This window comes from Manihot esculenta, chromosome 7, assembly GCF_001659605.2.
Source record: "Manihot esculenta cultivar AM560-2 chromosome 7, M.esculenta_v8, whole genome shotgun sequence".
In the NCBI taxonomy this organism is placed as follows: domain Eukaryota; kingdom Viridiplantae; phylum Streptophyta; class Magnoliopsida; order Malpighiales; family Euphorbiaceae; genus Manihot; species Manihot esculenta.
The window spans coordinates 33,037,793-33,056,053 of NC_035167.2; the positions used below are offsets into that span (position 1 = coordinate 33,037,793).

At 32.7% G+C, this 18,261-nt stretch overlaps 3 protein-coding genes across 3 annotated transcripts; 1 reads left to right on the top strand and 2 right to left on the bottom strand.

Moving 5' to 3' along the window:
* Positions 1–1,862: 1,862 nt before the first annotated feature.
* Positions 1,863–5,110, bottom strand: LOC110619077 (probable LRR receptor-like serine/threonine-protein kinase At3g47570). Its single transcript, XM_021762333.1, has 3 exons — positions 3,732–5,110; positions 2,375–3,624; positions 1,863–2,281 (listed from the first exon to the last, which is right to left on the bottom strand). The coding sequence occupies exons 1-3, from the start codon at positions 5,108–5,110 to the stop codon at positions 1,914–1,916; spliced, it is 2,997 nt and encodes a 998-aa protein (XP_021618025.1). The 3' UTR covers positions 1,863–1,913.
* Positions 5,111–6,738: 1,628 nt separating this feature from the next.
* LOC110618441 (clathrin light chain 2) lies at positions 6,739–9,530 on the top strand. The gene is made up of 3 exons (XM_021761572.2): positions 6,739–7,109; positions 7,580–7,733; positions 9,018–9,530. The coding sequence occupies exons 1-3, from the start codon at positions 6,814–6,816 to the stop codon at positions 9,381–9,383; spliced, it is 816 nt and encodes a 271-aa protein (XP_021617264.1). The 5' UTR covers positions 6,739–6,813; the 3' UTR covers positions 9,384–9,530.
* An 857-nt stretch (positions 9,531–10,387) lies between these two features.
* On the bottom strand, positions 10,388–15,301 carry LOC110618440 (cell wall protein DAN4). Its single transcript, XM_021761571.2, has 5 exons — positions 14,464–15,301; positions 14,130–14,247; positions 12,878–12,992; positions 11,211–12,257; positions 10,388–10,937 (listed from the first exon to the last, which is right to left on the bottom strand). The coding sequence occupies exons 1-5, from the start codon at positions 14,657–14,659 to the stop codon at positions 10,686–10,688; spliced, it is 1,728 nt and encodes a 575-aa protein (XP_021617263.1). The 5' UTR covers positions 14,660–15,301; the 3' UTR covers positions 10,388–10,685.
* Between the last annotated feature and the right edge of the window lie 2,960 nt (positions 15,302–18,261).

Consider the following 18,261-nt stretch of genomic DNA (forward strand, 5'->3'; position numbering starts at 1 on the left):
TTTTAAAAACGAATTCTCATTGGTTCCCTTTGCTTTCATCATAAAATCTATAAATCCACTTATTTTTGCAAATTTTGGGTTGATCCTCTGTAGAAAGTCTACCTCTAGTTCGGCAGATTCGACAGGAACTGGTTGGAATCAACTAGCAAGTCAAGCACGGCACTCGGAGAAAAGGGAAAGAATTACTAGAAAATGACTCGCCCTGTACCACAATATAAAGAATGGACAAACAAGTAAATCAAAACCGATTATGCTATGCAGCTCAAAGGTCGAGTAATTACTAAATATGTGGAATAATAAAACAAAAACTAGGTTATCAAGCTTTGTGAAAATTATCTTATGGAGCCAAAATAAATATCGCAACATAAAAAAATTACTATTTTTAAACGTAATTCAGCTAAATATCAATCCACATTTCGATGTATTTTTCATCATATAAAAATAATAATGTAATAAAAGAAGACATGATGGGAAGAAAACAACTTCAATTTTGTTTATATATATATTCTTTTTCTTCCTCATTTTCTCTCCAAACTCTCATTTCTCCAACGCTATTTCACTCTCTCAGCCCATGTACTCTTGTACAGAGAAATGTAATTTTCTAATCAGCCCATGTCCATGCTTAGTTAGTCTCATTTCTATACAAATATTTTTTAATTAGTATTCAACCAATACATCATATCAAAGAAATTTTACTCATAGATCTCATCAACCCTAATAAAATGTAACTTCTCAAAAGATTGGCTTGCTAGTTTTGTGAAGGATTTTCCTTTCGGTACTCATGTGTTGCTTTCTCCTTCAGAAGGACTCGCAATCCTGGCTGCTTAAATGAATATTTTTTTTGAGTTTGAATCGATTATTACCCGCTCTAACTCACTTTTTTTTTTCTTCCAAATTTTGGGTTGATCCTGTGAACCTCCTGTTTGGCAACTGCATATCCATACCCAGCGCATTATCGCCTTAAAGAGGGTATAGTGCCATTATCGAGAGGACCGCATTAGCAATCGGACAAACGAGCCACTTGCATGAGTGCGTAGTAACTACGTCGGGAAAAATATCGCTGCAGACCGCCAGAACCATTGATAGGCCTCGAGAAATGGAGAAATGGGCTTGTGGAGCTTGTGGCTGAGAAATGAGATGTACATATCAAATGTTTTTTATTTTGAATTCGATATCTTTCGATTCTAATGCTGAAAAGGTTTTTTTTTTTTTTTTTTTTTCTTTCTAAAAGTGAAATAATATGTGATATAAAGAAAATTTTCATTCCGCAGTTAGATGTATATATTTAATTAATTAAAATATGTAATATAAAGAAAAATTATAGTAAATCTTTTATAAAAATATATTGATCTCTTACTAAACAGCATTGATAAAAATAAGAACTTTCCGTTAAGAGTTATTCCAGTAAATCCTAAAGGATGAGCTTCAACATTGATTCAGGTAGTAAACCTAGACTTTTATGCTTTAGGCAATTGTCAGTGGCAATGAGAGTAATCCCTTTCAAAGATGTCTTCAGGCTTGACTCAAGTCTTCCCCACTAACAGCTGGATGGAACTTTGATCCAAGGAGGTGATGTTACACTTGCCGATGGTTGACGCCAATTTTCCACCGTATCATAGACGCCATTGATTATTTTATATATGCATATTTAAACATATTATTTTTATTTTCTCAAACATTTAGATTATAGAATTCTAATACATTTTATGTATTAGATTGCAATGTTGATGAAAAAATACTATGTAATTTTATTTATTTTAAATTCAGGACATATAATTTAATTTGTGACGGAATAATATATTTGATATTGTGCATTTAATACTCCTAAAAATTATGTCTATCGGTAGACAATACGATATCACATATACTATTTTAATACAATTATTTGAAAAATCAATAAAATTACAAAACATTTAGTTCCCGAAGAACATCTTAATCTTGTGCAGCTCATGGACAACCTTACTCATGTCCATTCGATCCCTCGGTGATTCCATAGAACACGCCAATCCGATTTCAACTATGGAAATTAGACATTCCACCATTCTATTACCAGCGTTTGTCGATTGTCCCTTTGTCATGATTTCAATATCATCCCCAAGAAGCACTGGATCGACCATCTCCATAACATTGTGAGGAAGGGATTTTCTAGCGAAGCTATGAAGGTTAAGACCACTATCAAACATATTGTCTGTTGGTCTCTTCCCTGTTATCATCTCCAGAAGTAGAATCCCATAACTGTATATGTCGCCTTCTACTGATAGTTCGCTTCCAAGACCATATTCTGTTCGAGGAAATGTCAGAAAAGCAAATTATAGTGAAATTAGTACACTCAATTTCTTGATGAAAGTATGGGAACAGAGACAATTGAGGTTACCTGGCGCAGCATATCCAATAGTTCCTTTTATTCCAATTGAGCTGCTTTGGTTTGTTTTGTTGAGTTCTGGAAGAATTCTTGCTAGCCCGAAATCTCCAACATGGGCAGTCATGTCGCTATCAAGAAGAATATTGCTTGGTTTTAGATCACAATGAATGATTGGTTGATGACAATGGTGATGAAGATAATCGAGTGCATGTGCCACATCAGTGGCAATGTTGATTCTCCTAACAAGGCTTAGATTATTCTCAACTTCATGTTGCTGATCACCTTCATATGTTTCTTGAACTGGATGTAGCCAGGTCTCTAAACTCCCATTAGGCATGTATGCATAAACTAGAGCCTTGAAATCATTACCTTGGAAATCGATGCTCGAACAAGAAGTTATGATCCTTACAAGATTTCGATGGCGAATATTTCTCAATGCTTCACATTCAGCTGTGAAACTCCTGGAAGCACCTCGACGTTGAAGGTCAAGTACCTTGATTGCAGTGAGTGTTCCATCATCATCAATGCTTCCTCTATACACTGAGCCAAAACTGCCTACACCGATCAAATTAGACAGAGAAAAGCCACCTGTTGCTCTAAGGAGTTTTTCATAGGAGATTTGGGCAAATGGACTTTCCTTCACTGAAGCACCAGAACTTTGTTCTTTTTTCTTTCTGAACCAACAGAACAGGGAAGACGACGCTACAATCAATCCCAGAACAGCACAAGGTATGATGATGATCACTAACAAATGAAAACGAAAAGTTTTCTGTTGTTTCTTCGGTTCTTTGCTGGGGCATTTAGGCATTTTCAGTTGAGAGATACCTCCACAAAGTCTTTGATTTCCAACAACTGACACTGCACTCACATTTGTGAAAACCCCCTTCTTTGGAATCTCCCCCTCAAAATTGTTGTAGGATAAATTTAAATATATGAATCGAATTTTTTCAAAATAATTTGGAACTTTTCCTGAAAGATTGTTGTGAGAAAGATCAAGTTTCTGAATACCCATCAAGGAACTGAAAGAGGAAGGAATTGATCCATGGAAGAAATTATACTCCATGTATAATTTCTCAAGGCTTTGACATGCTCCAATGCTAGTAGGAATTTCACCGGACAGCCTGTTCCAGGAGACATCAAATTCCCCCAAGTCCTTCAGATTGCCGAGAGATGAAGGCAAGGGACCGGTTAATTGGTTATGAGCTAGACTTAGTGAAACTGACAGAGAGGAAATGCCAAAGAGTTCTGAGGGTATGCTGCCACTAAAGGTATTATGAGAAAGATATAATGACAACAAGTTGTGCAATTTTTGAAGCTAGAAGGGATGTCTCCTTGCAACATGTTAAAATCTAAATAAAGCTCACTTAACCATGACAAGTTTCCGACAGCAGAAGGAATTCTTCCAGAAAGTCCATTGTCATAAAGTGACAATCTTTGTAAGTTCTGAAGGTTACCAATAGAACTTGGTATCTTCCCACTGACTCTGTTTCGACTCAAATCAAACAGGGTCAAGCCAACTAGATTTCCAATATCTTCAGGGATAACTCCAGATATCTGATTTCCTGACAGTCCAAAATAAAACATAGAGGTTGAAAGGTTGCCCACTGTATTGGGTAACGAGCCTCCTAATCTGTTTTCACCTATTCCCAGAACTTTCAAACTGCTGCAGTTGGCTAGAGAACCAAGAAAATGCATTTCATCTTCTTCTCCATCTCCTAGACTATTCTCATTCAAACCCAATAGTGTGAGATATGGTAGACTTCCAAATGAGTTTGATATCTTTCCATTGAAATGGTTATATGCTAATAAAACAAGTCGGAGTTCAGAAGCATTAGATATTGACAATGGAATTTGCCCAACAAATCGGTTATTCCGGACATCGATTTGTTGGAGATGAGGAAAAGACAGGCCTAAATTGGATGGAAGGCTTCCATGGAGTTGATTATCACCGAAAGAGAAAATAGTAATCAGTGATAAATTATACAGAGAAGAAGGGATCATACCAGATAGTTTATTCCCTCCAAGCCCAAGGGCAGTTAAGCTCTTCAACTGACCAAGAGCTTGTGGAATACTTCCCTCAAAGAAATTTTCAGATCCAGATAGAATTTCCAGAGAGGAAAAGTTGCCAACAGAGTGTGGTATCTCTCCTTGAAGATGGTTCTCGTAAATTGATAGCTGTGTGAGCTTTGACAAGTAGCCAAGTTCTTCAGGAATTTTACCTCTTAATTTGTTGTTGCCAAGAGATAGATCTATGAGATTGGTGCAACGGGACAAGTTTGATGGAATTTGGCCCTCTAACGAATTATTGGTCAGTGTCAAAACTTGCAACCGAAATAATTTACCAATTTCATGTGGAATTTCACCATGAATGGTGTTGTTAGTTAGTGTTATCTCTCGAAGGAAGCTAAGATTTCCCACAGAAGGTGACAACAAGCCTACCAAGTTCTTTGATCTTAGACTGATCATGGTGACTCTCCTGTGTCGGCGGCCACACGTAACGCCTGGCCACTTGCAGAAATGGAGAGAATCGTTCCACAAGTTTAGAACTCCACGAGGGTCTTGACTAATTTTTGATTTGAAGGCCAACAACGCTTCATCATCAGTCTTGTTTGCAGCCATGCTTTGAGTCACTGTGGCTGCAGCCGGAGATGGGAAGGAAAAGCAGATGAAAAAGAGAAGCAGTCTCCACTGGAAAAGAGTAAATAGTGCAAGAAAGGCCCATGCAGGAATTGAAGGTGATGGTCTCATCGTTCTGGAAGTATGAGATGTGTTAATATTGCCTGATTTTCGACAGTTACGAACATCAATGGAAAATATAATTTTTGTTCATTGGCGTGGACGACCACTCGCACTTAGTCCTCATGCACGAAGGATGACATGAGACTTTTCTAATACCAAAATCTCAGTCAACTGCCAAGCTTATCATCTGAAATGTGAACAAGTATTAACAAAGTAAGATATACTTTTATCTTTAGCAAAATAAATGAAAACATTTTTAAATCTTAATTATGTCATAAACTTTTGTCTTTATCCATTTTTTTCCAAATTTCTTCACTAATAATTAGTGAAAATTTTTAATAAGTAAACTAATTATTATATTGTCCTTAGATTTTATTATTATAAACACTTTTATTTCTAAAATTTTTATACTTTTATTTATCTGATTTCAAAAAAAAGTTATTTACCTATTTTAAAATATTTACTTCTAATGAAAAAAAAAGATTATTTGTCAGTATTAATAATTATTTTATATTCGACTATTGTAACTCATTTGACAGTGTATATATATATATATATAAGCTAAATATATAATTATATCTATACTGATTGAGATTAAACATATCTGAACTAAAATTATAATTTATTTAATATTTAAATTTATAAAAATTATAATAACTAAAAATAAATTAATCATATTTTAATAATTTATTAAAAAATAAAAGTTAATTACACATATTGCTAAATGTGTTCTAAATAAAAATTAATTATATATATTTCTATATATGAAAAATTAAATGAAAACATTTTTTAGTTTTAATTATGTCATAAACTTTTGTCTTTATCTTTTTTTTTTCCAAATTTCCTCACTAATAGATAGTGACAAATTTTAATAATTAAACTAATTATTATACTGTATTTAAATTATTATTATTATAAACATTTTTTTTTAAAAAAATTCTAATTATTAACATTTTACCTATTTGTTGAATATCTTTTAACCCATCTTTAATAAAAAAAATTATTATGTAGTCTATCAGCATCGGTTAGCATCCCGAGTATTGTAACTCATTCGATAGTGTATATAAATCTAATTGAAATTAATTTATTCAACGCCTAAATTAAAATTTAACATATTTAATATTTAAATTTATAAAAAAATTATAATAATTAAATATAAATTAATTATATTATTAATAATATATTATAAAAAAATAAAAATTTACTATACATATTACAAATATACTCTAAAGTTTATTAATTACACTATAAATTGTTACAAATTAATAAAGTTATATAAATATAATTTTATCATTTTATAAAAATTTAAAATTGAATTAATAAAAATATTGAGAAAAGTTAATAATAAATTAAAATATTTTTTATTTTTTTTATAAATTGTCAATAAAAGTTAATTTATATTTAATTATTATAATATTTATAATTTTTAAATATTTAATAAGTTATAATTTTAATTTAAATATTTAATGCGGTAATATAAAATAATATATGTGTAAATATATATTCCGTGAAAAAAATCCAATAACTCAATATCGGGCTTTCGATATAAAAGGGCCCAATGTGCATTTTCCGAAGGCCCATATAAAGTAGGCCCATGGAGACACCGAACGAGATATTACTCGCAGTAGATCTTCTAAGTCACGCCCCCAACCATATCGCCAACCACTCCAGAGACTTTTACGCTTGTCCGTACAAAAAAAGCACAAAACCCAATGTCTGTTCTTTCGGACTCGTTTGATGACTCAGTTCCTCAATCTGAGTCAAATCGCCCATTTGAGGACGATAACGGTGGTTACGTCGACTACAGTTCCCAACAGTTCGATTCTTTCTCCGGTGGAGATGAAGTTTTCGAGTCGCATCAGCCGGTGTATGGTGTTGGCGAAGAGTTCGAGCCGGAGGAGAATGGAAAGGAATTCGATGGACAGTTTGGTGGATCGGACGGTCCGATTTTGCCGCCTCCATCAGAGATGGGAATCGAGGAGGGATATGCGCTTAGAGAATGGAGAAGGTAGATCTATTCTTTTCTTAGACTCTCTTTTTGGCTTCAGAGAAGAATTATCTGCTTTCGTGCAATTTAGAAACTTGATCGAATAGTGCAAAGTAGTTTTTTTTTTTTCCTTTTAATTTCTAAGCTGTTTAGATTCTGAAAGTGGTGAACCTGAGTTTAACTACGCTTGTGAATCAACTGATGAAGAATTAGGGATTTGTTTGAATTAGTGAAATTTTGCTAATTTCATAGTTCAAGTTTATTTTTGAAATGCAAAAATTCGAGTGGTCTCTTTTATTTCACCTGGAGAGAGAGGTTTTAATTAATTGTTGACTGGTATAAAGGTTTTATGTTTAGTGTTTCCTGTCTCTCTAACCGAGTCGGATTTCTTTTTCAATTTGGTAATTGTGTAGTACATATTCTTTTGTTCCAATTTCATTTCATTCTAAATAGACGATACTGATTTAGCGTGTGGCCGTTTTGATATCCAGAGAGAATGCTATAAGACTGGAGGAAAAGGAGAAGCGGGAAAAAGAGCTATTGAACCAAATAATCCTTGAAGCTGATGAATACAAGGTTGAGTTCTATAGGAAGAGGGCGATCACGTGTGAGAATAATAAAGCCACTAACAGGGAAAAGGAGAAGGTAGAATGGGTTATTTTTCTTAATACTAATGATGTCTTTCTTTGCTTGATAACTTCAATTTCCTTCTTTGTATAACATTGTCAGCGATTCTGTTAAACATGTACTCAAATTTCACACTTATCATTTTATACGGTGCATGTGGAGAGGTGTTTAAGCAATGATAAGGATGGTGCATGTAAAAGAATGTTGCTCTTCATCCATTTCATGATTTTGAAACTCCTTAATGTGTATAATTGACCTGAATGGTTTGCGTGTTTTTGTTAATGTGCTTTATTTGAGAAGAATAAGTTTAAAACAACCAAAAGATCATAGTTATTACATACTTCCTCAAGATCATCAATGAGTTTATGACCATAGCAGTCTGTTTACTTCTTTCAAGGTTTGCTTGCTTTGTGACTTAGTAAATGTACCATGGAGATACCACGTATTATGCAAGCTTAGTTAATTGAGATATGAGATGCAAATTATTTAATGTAGGTAATTTGGATTGTTAATTTTCAGGCATCTCCATTTTGGTTGTACATGAGGTCTGTGAACAGAGACACTCACATAATTAATCTTTTTTCCCTATCCCTATCTTCTTCCATCGTTGGTTGGTTCTTTAATGTTAATCTTTTTTCCCTATCCCATGTCTTTTAGTGAGTCATGTTCACATGTGCATATCATTCTGCCCACTTTACTTGAATGGGACAAGGATTGTGTGTGATAAAAATATACAGGCATCGCAGTCTATATTACTGGAAACCATTCATCATGCGTGGCCCAATCTATTCTGGCTTATCTAAAATGACATTTACTACACAAGTGATTTGTCCATTTAAATACAGGTGTGACCCTTACCTCTCCGTCTCATGGCTTGTGGCTTTCAGAGAATATGTTGGCACTAAAACAACCCTGTTTTCATTTAAAACCAAATTAGAAAAAATTGCAGCTGCTATTGTGTTGTGGTTTAAGTGTGTTTTTTATTTTTTTATTTTTTCATTTGAGATTCCCATGATTCTGGAAGGAAGCTGCTCAACCTCGTGATGCAGACTGGGGAAGAAAAATGTTTGAGACATTTACGCTAAAACTTGAAATTTTCACAAACATGAATCTGGAAGTTGATAGGAGCTTAGATGTTATTTCAGCTGCTGGTTAACTCAGTTATTTTTGGGAACCAGTAATTGCTTTTTATAAGGAAAAGCTTCCTCAATGTATATTTTAACAGCAAGTTCTATTTCAGACATCTGGTGGTAGATTGAGCAATAAAGCACATGTTCTTCTGATTTTTGTCTTCTGTGTCAGGTATTTGTGGCTAACCAGGAGAAATTCCATGCGGAGGCAGATAAGAATTATTGGAAGGCCATTGCAGAGCTCATTCCTAATGAAGTGCCAGCCATAGAGAAAAAGAGAGGGAAGAAAGATCAGGAGAAGAAGCCCGGAATAGTTGTGATTCAAGGTCCAAAGCCAGGGAAACCAACTGAACTCTCAAGGATGCGCCAGATACTTATAAAATTGAAGCACAATACACCTCCTCACCTAAAGCATGCTCCACCACCTGCGGCAGCCCCAGCAAAAGATGCGAAAAAGAGTGATGATGCAGCTGGTACTGCTTCTGCCAAGGCTGCTGCTGCTGTGACAACCACTCCTGAGACTGTAGCTGTAGCTTGATTGTTTCTTACGGACGTCATCATTAGTTTTTACATATAAAAGCTTTTGTTACACTTTACCTTGTAGTGTAGCTTCAGGCTTGTCTAGTGGACATGGTACTGGTACAAGGGAATATTAAGATTGTGAAAAACTTGGTCGTTTAGATTATGTTCCAATTTGTGAATGCTCTTACAATTCTAGCCTGCAACATAAATATTCAAGATGGTAACCAATAGAAGAGATGGACGATCGGGGATTTACAATGTTCAATGAGCTCGAGTTGATATTGATATATATTTAAACTTTGGAAGAAAAAAAAAAAGGAAATGGTGAAGGGGAATGTAATTTCTTGTTTTCCTTCGTTTGTGAGGATTCTGAAGATTCTGTTGCAGCAGGTACTGGTTTAGTTTGTTTGATAATCGACATTGTGGGTACTGGATTTGTGGTCCAGTTGTTCAATTCTTCAGTTGAGGGATATGGCCCGCCAAGCTACTAAATGATTGATGTCATCTGAAAACAAGTGAAGTGGGGGGCATGGGAGTCTCATTTCTTGGCAAATTTGCAGACAAATAAATGTGTTTAAAACCGCTATCTCACAGGATATGTATGTATATACTCGTGGTCCAGCTTAGAAATATTCGGTTGCATATGATCCCTTATCTTCTTATTGGTATTATTATCTATTTTCCCTTTGGTGACATACTGAATTGCTACCATCAACAGCCTGCAGAATAGATATTTGCTATACCCCAACCTACAGACCATGTGCAACTCTCAAGTCATATCGATAAAACGTGCAAGTGAGCAACAAGCATATACTCTGTTATGGCTTAACAGTAGGGCCAAAGAACTTGGCTAGTGCTGTGAAGCCATGTGACTGTTCTAAGAAAAGAGAATTCTTCAACTATGAGAGGTACAAGATCTGCTACTTTTATCTTGTTGACAACCTTAGCCTTTCTTTCATAATGGCAAGAGAAAATTCTTTATGCAAGTAAGGTTTGAAGAGGAGAGCTGAATGGATATCCAGGATTCAATAACAAGGGTTTTTTACTTTGCAAAATATCTCACCTTGTAGAAAATGAGCAAGAACAACCGTAGAACTTACAACTGGTTTCCCTAATAATACAATGACCATGGATTACATAAAACTTAATCGCCAACCAATCTAACAAACTTTACAGTACCAGACGCAAGACATTTTGGTCAAATTTTCTTCTCTTTGCAGTAGACTTTTCTTTCAGCTATTGAGCTGGTTGAAAACCCAAAATAATTCATGAGGTGCTTAGGAAAAGATGTTGACGTTAGGATATTCGTTTCCAGACATCACCTGCCTCGTAGAGGAGATCGACCACCTCTCTCACTCCCAATATCGTCTTCTAAATCGATCCCATCTAAACAAATACCATTGTTGTTGACACTCACTTCTGAACTAGCATTACTGCTTGTTGCCAGAGGAGAGTCTGATACGCTAACTGTTCTGCTACGTGTAGACCCTGATCTAACACTATACATTGAAGATGCTGGAATGTTAGCCATCAGAGGCCGTAAATTACCAGGAATGCTTCGCCTTATATCCTGCTCAACACAAAAATGAGATCAGTAAACAATCAAATGAATATACCACTGAATTTGATTTACTCACTCTCCCTAATGAATAAAAATTAAATAAAGAGGAAGGACAATTGACATTTTCTTCTGAAACTTAAATTCAGGAGCTAATTAACATTATAGAGGAGATGAAAAATAACTACCTTGTTCAATAACAACAATGTCCAGGGGTTTAAAGTAATTCAATATGAAAACCCTATCTATTCTACCAAAGATACCAGAATAAAGCAAAATACTTACCATATGTCTTATGGCCATATCCAATGATTTCTTTGAAAGTGTTCTTCCAAAGCCTGAGCTGTCGGGTGATGATGACTTCCCAGACAGGTTGCCATGAGGAGAGGGTTTATCATCTTGCTTTGGAGGAGCCAATTTCCGCATATTTATCACTCTTTCAACCATTTTAGTTCCAATTAGAACAGGGCTCACACTGTCATTAATTTTAGAATGCCCACGAATTGCAGGAACAGAGCTCCCACTTGGGTAGATAAAGCCATTGGGGGCTCGTCCTCTTGCAGGAGAGCATGATTGCCGTCTTGGTCTCCCATTAGGAGTTGGCTCAACGGAGGAAGACCTAGCAGTGGGTGCTCCAGGCCTACCTCTAGTGGCCGAAAGTGGTCTTTCAGGTAATGATGTTCTCAAATTTGGAGGGGCATCAAGTGAGAAACCAGGCATCTCTGAGGGTTTCCATGGCCTAGATTTCGCTGTTGGAGATGTGCCGCGTGATGGCACTGGATTTCTTGCTGCTGTTGGTGTCGTCTTGGTGACTGAAGGAGTTGACCTAACAGGAGCAGATATGGTTGATGTTGTGGGCATTGTCTTGGTAACTGAAGGAGTTGACTTAACAGGAGCAGATACAGTGGATCCACTTGAAGGAGTGGATGGCCGTCGAGTTGGGGTTGATGCCCTTGATGTGGATTTGGATGGAGGAATAGAGGGCCTTGCAGTTGGTGTTGAAGATCTTGATGGTGTTGAAGATCTAGTAGGAACTGTAGGTTTAGCTGCAGAAGCAGTAGGCTTAGCAGCAGAGACAGTTGACTTAGCTGCAGAAGCTGCTGACTTAGATGAAAGCAAAGTTGCCCGAGAAGTAGGTGTTGAAGATCTAGCAGGTTTAGAAGTTGTGGTCAATGTAGGGCGTCCAGTTGGTGTTGCAGGTCGTGATCCTGGACCACCTGATGATGAAGGCCTGCGCGTCCCTGCAGCAGAAGAGTTCAACCCAGGGGAGGAAGCTGATTGTTTAGATACTGAATTGCCCCTTGAAGCAGGATCTAGCTGAGGGTTTGCAAGCTACAACCACAAAGAACAAAATTAACAGTTCAGTTCATGAACCAGATACTCATAAGACTTCAAAAGTAAGAATGATTATAGAAGCATGAAAACCACCATGGCACACAGCAATTATGTTTTTTTTTAACTCATGCATAGCTCTGAATTAACTCTTTGATTATCTGTCCAAAGTGTTCAAGCCAGTGTTTAAGAAAAGGCAAAAAATTGCTGGGACTCATAGATAACTTCTCTGTAATTCTCAACTACATAAACTAAGCACTTAACTTCTTACTGATTCTAAAGTTCGATGTTCAGAACGCATCCAGTATCCAAGAACTGAAAAATAGATTTAGGAACTCAAGGTAACTCAATCACTCATGTAAGAAACCAAATCAGTGATTAATGAGTTCAAGAAGTTTAATGGGTTTTGCAAGATCTTGCACAGTTGCATATATTTAATGGTTAACAATAATAATGATGAACATTTTGATTTCTGTGGCTTCCAGTGGCCTTTTCTTTTCTAAAGCTTGATGACTGGCAGTCCAAAATGTCGAATTTTTCTCTATAACTGGCCAGAACAATTATAACTGACCAGAACAAGCAGTTCTATCTGGCCAAAAATTGTAGGATTATGCACTTACTCTAGATTTAAGGGCAGTGGGGCGGGCCTTTGGAGTACCAATTTGACTCATCACAGTCTTTTGTGATTCCATCTCCAAAGAAGGAAACAAAGGGGTACCAGGAGGTGTTAGAAGCCTGAAAGCAGAAGATAATTAAAGTTATCATCAGCTTTAAATTGTTAAAGGTATGTGAATCAAATCCATGACCTGAATTCATTATAGCATTGGTGCCTAATGGTATCCACTAATTATTCAAAGTTGCAAGTACCAGCACAAGAAAACCTTATCAGCAGTAAAAAAAATGTACACAAATAGTTTGATTTCTACCCACCAAGTAGAAATATGATCACGCCCCAGGAGGACAAATTTTCATATGCCCTCGGGGACAAAAAGAAAGGCCTAGGATTGTTCTTTAGCAGGTTATACATCTCTAATGCTAAAGTAATTGTGGCAAAGATTTCTTAAATTAGCATGAAAAAATCATTACCCTTGATGTCAAGAAAAAAAAAATCAATTTTGTCAGAGCACTGACACAACCTCAAGATCTCCTTTTCAAAAGGGCAGGGAGGGGACATCAGAAATGAGAAGAAAGAAGAGGCATTTGAAGATTTCTCTAACAGCTTGAAGCTGCAACTAATGAGTGAAGAATAATATGGCTTATTCAATCACATATGAGAATGACAAAAAGGTGTCATATTTTAACAAATTTTGAACTAGTGACAAGATTATGACTCCAGCCTTCCCAAAGGTATATGTTAACCTTGCCAGAGAAATTTATCAACATAAATCCTATTCAGTTGCTATCAGCAACTTATGTGAGGCCAGCTAAAGTATTATTTCAGCAAGATGTTAGATGTGTTTTGATTGGCGCCTGAAGATGACTGGAACTTCTCCATTGTATAAGAGTTATTTGTAAAGTTATCAGTCACATCTACAACATGTATTCAGTACCCACCTCTATCAACTGCACATGTTAGCAACACTTCCTTAGCTTTTTTTTTCCTTTTCTATCCTTCTCTAAATACTGAGTACTCCAGAAACAGATAATTCATTTTCAATTTCTCCTTCAATGACAGCCACAAGCTAAAGGCAGAAAAAAGTAAAATAAAAGCTTTACTTTCCTAAAGTATGACGTCAACCTTCATTGTTCTATAAAAGAAACCTCTACTGACCCCATAATAACTATGACCCCAAAAATGATACGGTGAAATCATATGAATCAATTGACTTTGTTTAACAGCAAATGGGGGGGACGGGGAGATGCTTCAATTACCAGTCGTAGTCGTTTTTATCACTTTCAGAATTGAGAAAATCATCAACGCCAGTGGCTTTCCGCGCAGGTATTGCGGTAGATGAAATATTAAATATAGGAGAAGTACCAGGTTTCGACCCTGCAATTTTCAGAACAATAGCAAGTAACATTGTTATAGTTGAAATCATCTATAACAATATTTTAGTAAGAAATTTAAACCAGAGGTTACAAATACACAAATAGCTAATTACTCAACAGAAAGGTATTAATTTCTCAGTTCAATTAATGTCCAGCTACACCAGATCGACCTCGCAAAAACCGAAAGTTAAAAACAAAACATCATAAGAAAAATCACCTAAAGGAGCATCAAACTCTTCAGTATTACTCAGGAGGAGATTGTTCTGCTCCTTCTCGCGCTTCTTCATCTCCAAAAACAACGCGAGCTCCTCTTCCTTCTCCTTCATCATTGACGCTCTCAACTGTTGTCGCTGCTTCACCGCCGCTGCTGCCATTTGCATTTGCGACTCCTGAGCCCTAAAACTCCGATTCATTTCTACAAATCTGAACCTTGTTGCTCTTTTTCCACTCCAAACAAAAATTAAACAGCCACAACAATTCACAGATCGAACAATAAAAACAAACAAAACCTAAAACCAAACTTCGTTTCCTCCTCACGCCTTAAACCGCAAGAAAACGCCTAATAACACTAATTTATCATCCAGAAGCTCCCTTCCACAAATAAAATCAGTGAAAGTGTAGATCTAAAATCCAACTCCAGTGGCTGCATTTCGCGTTCGCTTCTCTTTACAAAGCCAAAATACAGAGCTCAGCAGGAAGAAGGCGAAAAGGCTAAAACGAGCTGAGAAGGGACCGCCATTGTTGCAAAACGAAGCTTAAAGACCTTTGAAGAAGGACAAATTTCTAGCGAGAGAAATAAGGTGAGAGGTGGAGATCACAGACTTACAGTGAACAGAGGAGGACGAGAGTGGCAAAGGGAGTAATTAGAAAGAGAAGCTGGGGGCGAAATGGTAAAATGAGAGAGAGGTGAGAGGTTCCTTGTAGAAATGGATGAGCTAGTTTGTGTGATTATGGGTGTGGTGAGCTTTTTCTGGTTGGAGAGGACAACTGGAAGCGGTGTGAGAGAGAGATAGACGCAACGGTGGTTGTTTCTCTCTCGCTTAAAGACTACGTTTTTCAGTTTTTTTTGTTCTCTAGGTGGACAGATAATATATTTTAGTTTACGAAACTGCCCTCCTGTTTTAAATATTATTGCTTTCAAAATTTTGCAATTTTGCCATTTAATTCTCTCGTTATTCTACTTGACACCCTTATTTCAAATTTTCCTTTTCTCTGTTTAAATTATTGACACGCAGTGATCACTTGCGAGAGTTTTCAAAAAATTGCAATATTGAATAAAATAATTCAAAAGTCTTAAATATTACATTTTGATCTTTTTTTAATAAAATTAAAATTTTAAAATTATTTACGATTATAGCCAACAACACACTAAATTGTATTTAAATAAATTAATGAAAATTATAATACAATATTTAAATTTTAATTTATTAATAAAATAATCTTTTAAAATAAATATTTTATTTAATTATATCCTTATTTCTTATTATTATATTTAATCATGTCATCTTTTGTTAAATGTATTATGTTTCTTTTAATAATTAAAAATTATGAAAATTAATTTTTAAATTAAATTTAACATATTTTAAATTTTTATTAATAAACACTAAAATAATAAAATAATATTTTTAGTTTGATTTTAACAGTGTTTAAATTTTTTTTTAACACTTCAAACTTTTTTTCTTTTTTGAAAGCAACACTTGAAACTTGTATATATAATTTTCGATATTATGGAGTAGTAATTTATCAAAAATTTAATTAAAATATTTATGCTCAATTTTTATATTTAATAATATGTATATAACTCTCAAGAGTTAAAAATAATTTTAAATATCGTGAAAATTAATTTAAAAATATTATTATTATTCCATTTAAAAAAAATTATTATTATTCTAACATGAGTTCATAAAAAACTAATATATGATAAGTTTAATTTAAACTTAATTTTCACAATAACTTAATTATTGGGAAGGTAAAAATAATATAATTAAAAGGATAGAATATTGTTAAATTTAATAGATATAATTAAAATAAAAAATATTTATTTTAAAAAATTATTTTATTAATCAGATAAAATTTTCAAAGACCATATTGTAACCATTAACTTTTTTTTTAATTTAATTTAATGCATCTAGTAAAATATGACTAATTTTAAAATTTTGACTTTATTTTTTAAAAAATAAAATTTGTGATATAATTTTTTGCTAATATTTTAATTATTTTGTGAAATAGATTTTATTATTATTATTATTTTTAAAAAATTTATTATTCATTTCCTATAATATAAAATAACTCATTACCTTGATTTTAAAATATATGTTAAAACATCTTTAAAATTTTAAAATATATACTAATTAATCTCTTTATTTTACGCAAAAATTTAAAATATCATCAACATAAAAAATTAAATATTAGATAAATAATTAATAAATTTTTTTATATTGTAAAAATTAAATAATAAAATATTTAATCGTTAAAATGAATAAAATAATTAATTAATAATTTTTTAAATTTTAAATACATTTTAATATGTTTTTTAAAATTAAATGTGAAATAAATAGTAAATTTCTCAAATATCATTTACATTGTATTGTGTTGGAATCTGATGGTCTTGTTGGTGTTCATGCTTTGAGGAATCCAGGAGCTGTTTCATCTTTACTTTGACGTTTTAGTCTATGATCGTTCTTTGTTTCTTCTTTTACTTTTGTTGTTTTTGGCCACGTTAGAATGTCTGCCAATTGTTTATTAGCTCAGGCTAACTCATTCTGCGGCGGATTTTAGGGGGTAGTTGGATATTTTTTAAGGGGACTATTCCATTGGACTTAAAATCAAATTAAATTAAAAAATTAAAAAAATAAAATTTTAAAATAAGTGAAAATCAAATAAATTATTTAATTTAATTTATTAATTGAATTTTTATTTTTAATATTCTAAAATTTTATTAAAATTTTTAGCATTGATTATCATTTAATATTTTTATAGTATAAAAAAATTAATATACTATTATCACTAATTAATAACTTCATTTTTTATTAAAATTAAATTAAATTGAAATAATTAAAATTTTTAAAAATAAAAATTAAACTAAAATTTTAAATTAATTTATGATTTTTTTTTAACGTTTGATTTGATAACCCGTAGAATAGTAAATATTGCTGGCAAAAACTTAGCATAAATACACATATATAAATATATTTGAGTTAAATTTTATGTGGGAATGAATTTAATTTTTATCACTTTAAATATTTTATATTAATAATTGTAAAGAATTAATTAAAAATAAATATTTATTTTAATAATTATTAAATTTAAGTATTATTATTAAGTTTCATAATTTTTAGAAAATTTATTAATTCATTCATATTTTAAAATTATTCATTTAAAATATCACTATATTTTATAAAATTAAATTATTTATTTATTTTTAAAAGAATATTAATAATTTATTTTAGTATTCATAAAAAATAATTACATAATATAGATGAGAATGAAAATGAGAAAACGTGCTAAGGTGGTTTAGATTTGTATTAAGAAATTAGTTTTGCTGAATTCAATAGAATTTTTTATTATAAAATTTTTATTTAAAATAAAAAAATTTAAAATTTTTTAATTTAAAATTTTTTTATCATATATAAAAATAAAATTATGAATAATTTTATAAAATAAAATTTTTACAAAATCATTTATACTTTTTTATATAGAAACATATTAAAATATATTTATATAAAAATCTATTAATTAGTTATTCTATTATTTTAAATGTTAATATAAAAATTTAAAATATTTTTTATAGGATATTTTTACAAAATTGAAAAATAAAATTTTCATATTATATATATTAAATAATAAAATATTTAATAATTAAAATTAATAAAATATAATTAATAAATTTTTTAAAATATTTTAATATATTTTTTAAAATCGATTATTTTTCAATAATATAGAAGCGAAATAATAAATTTTCATTTATATAAATCTATTGAAAAATAAATAATTTTTTAAAATTATTTAATATTTG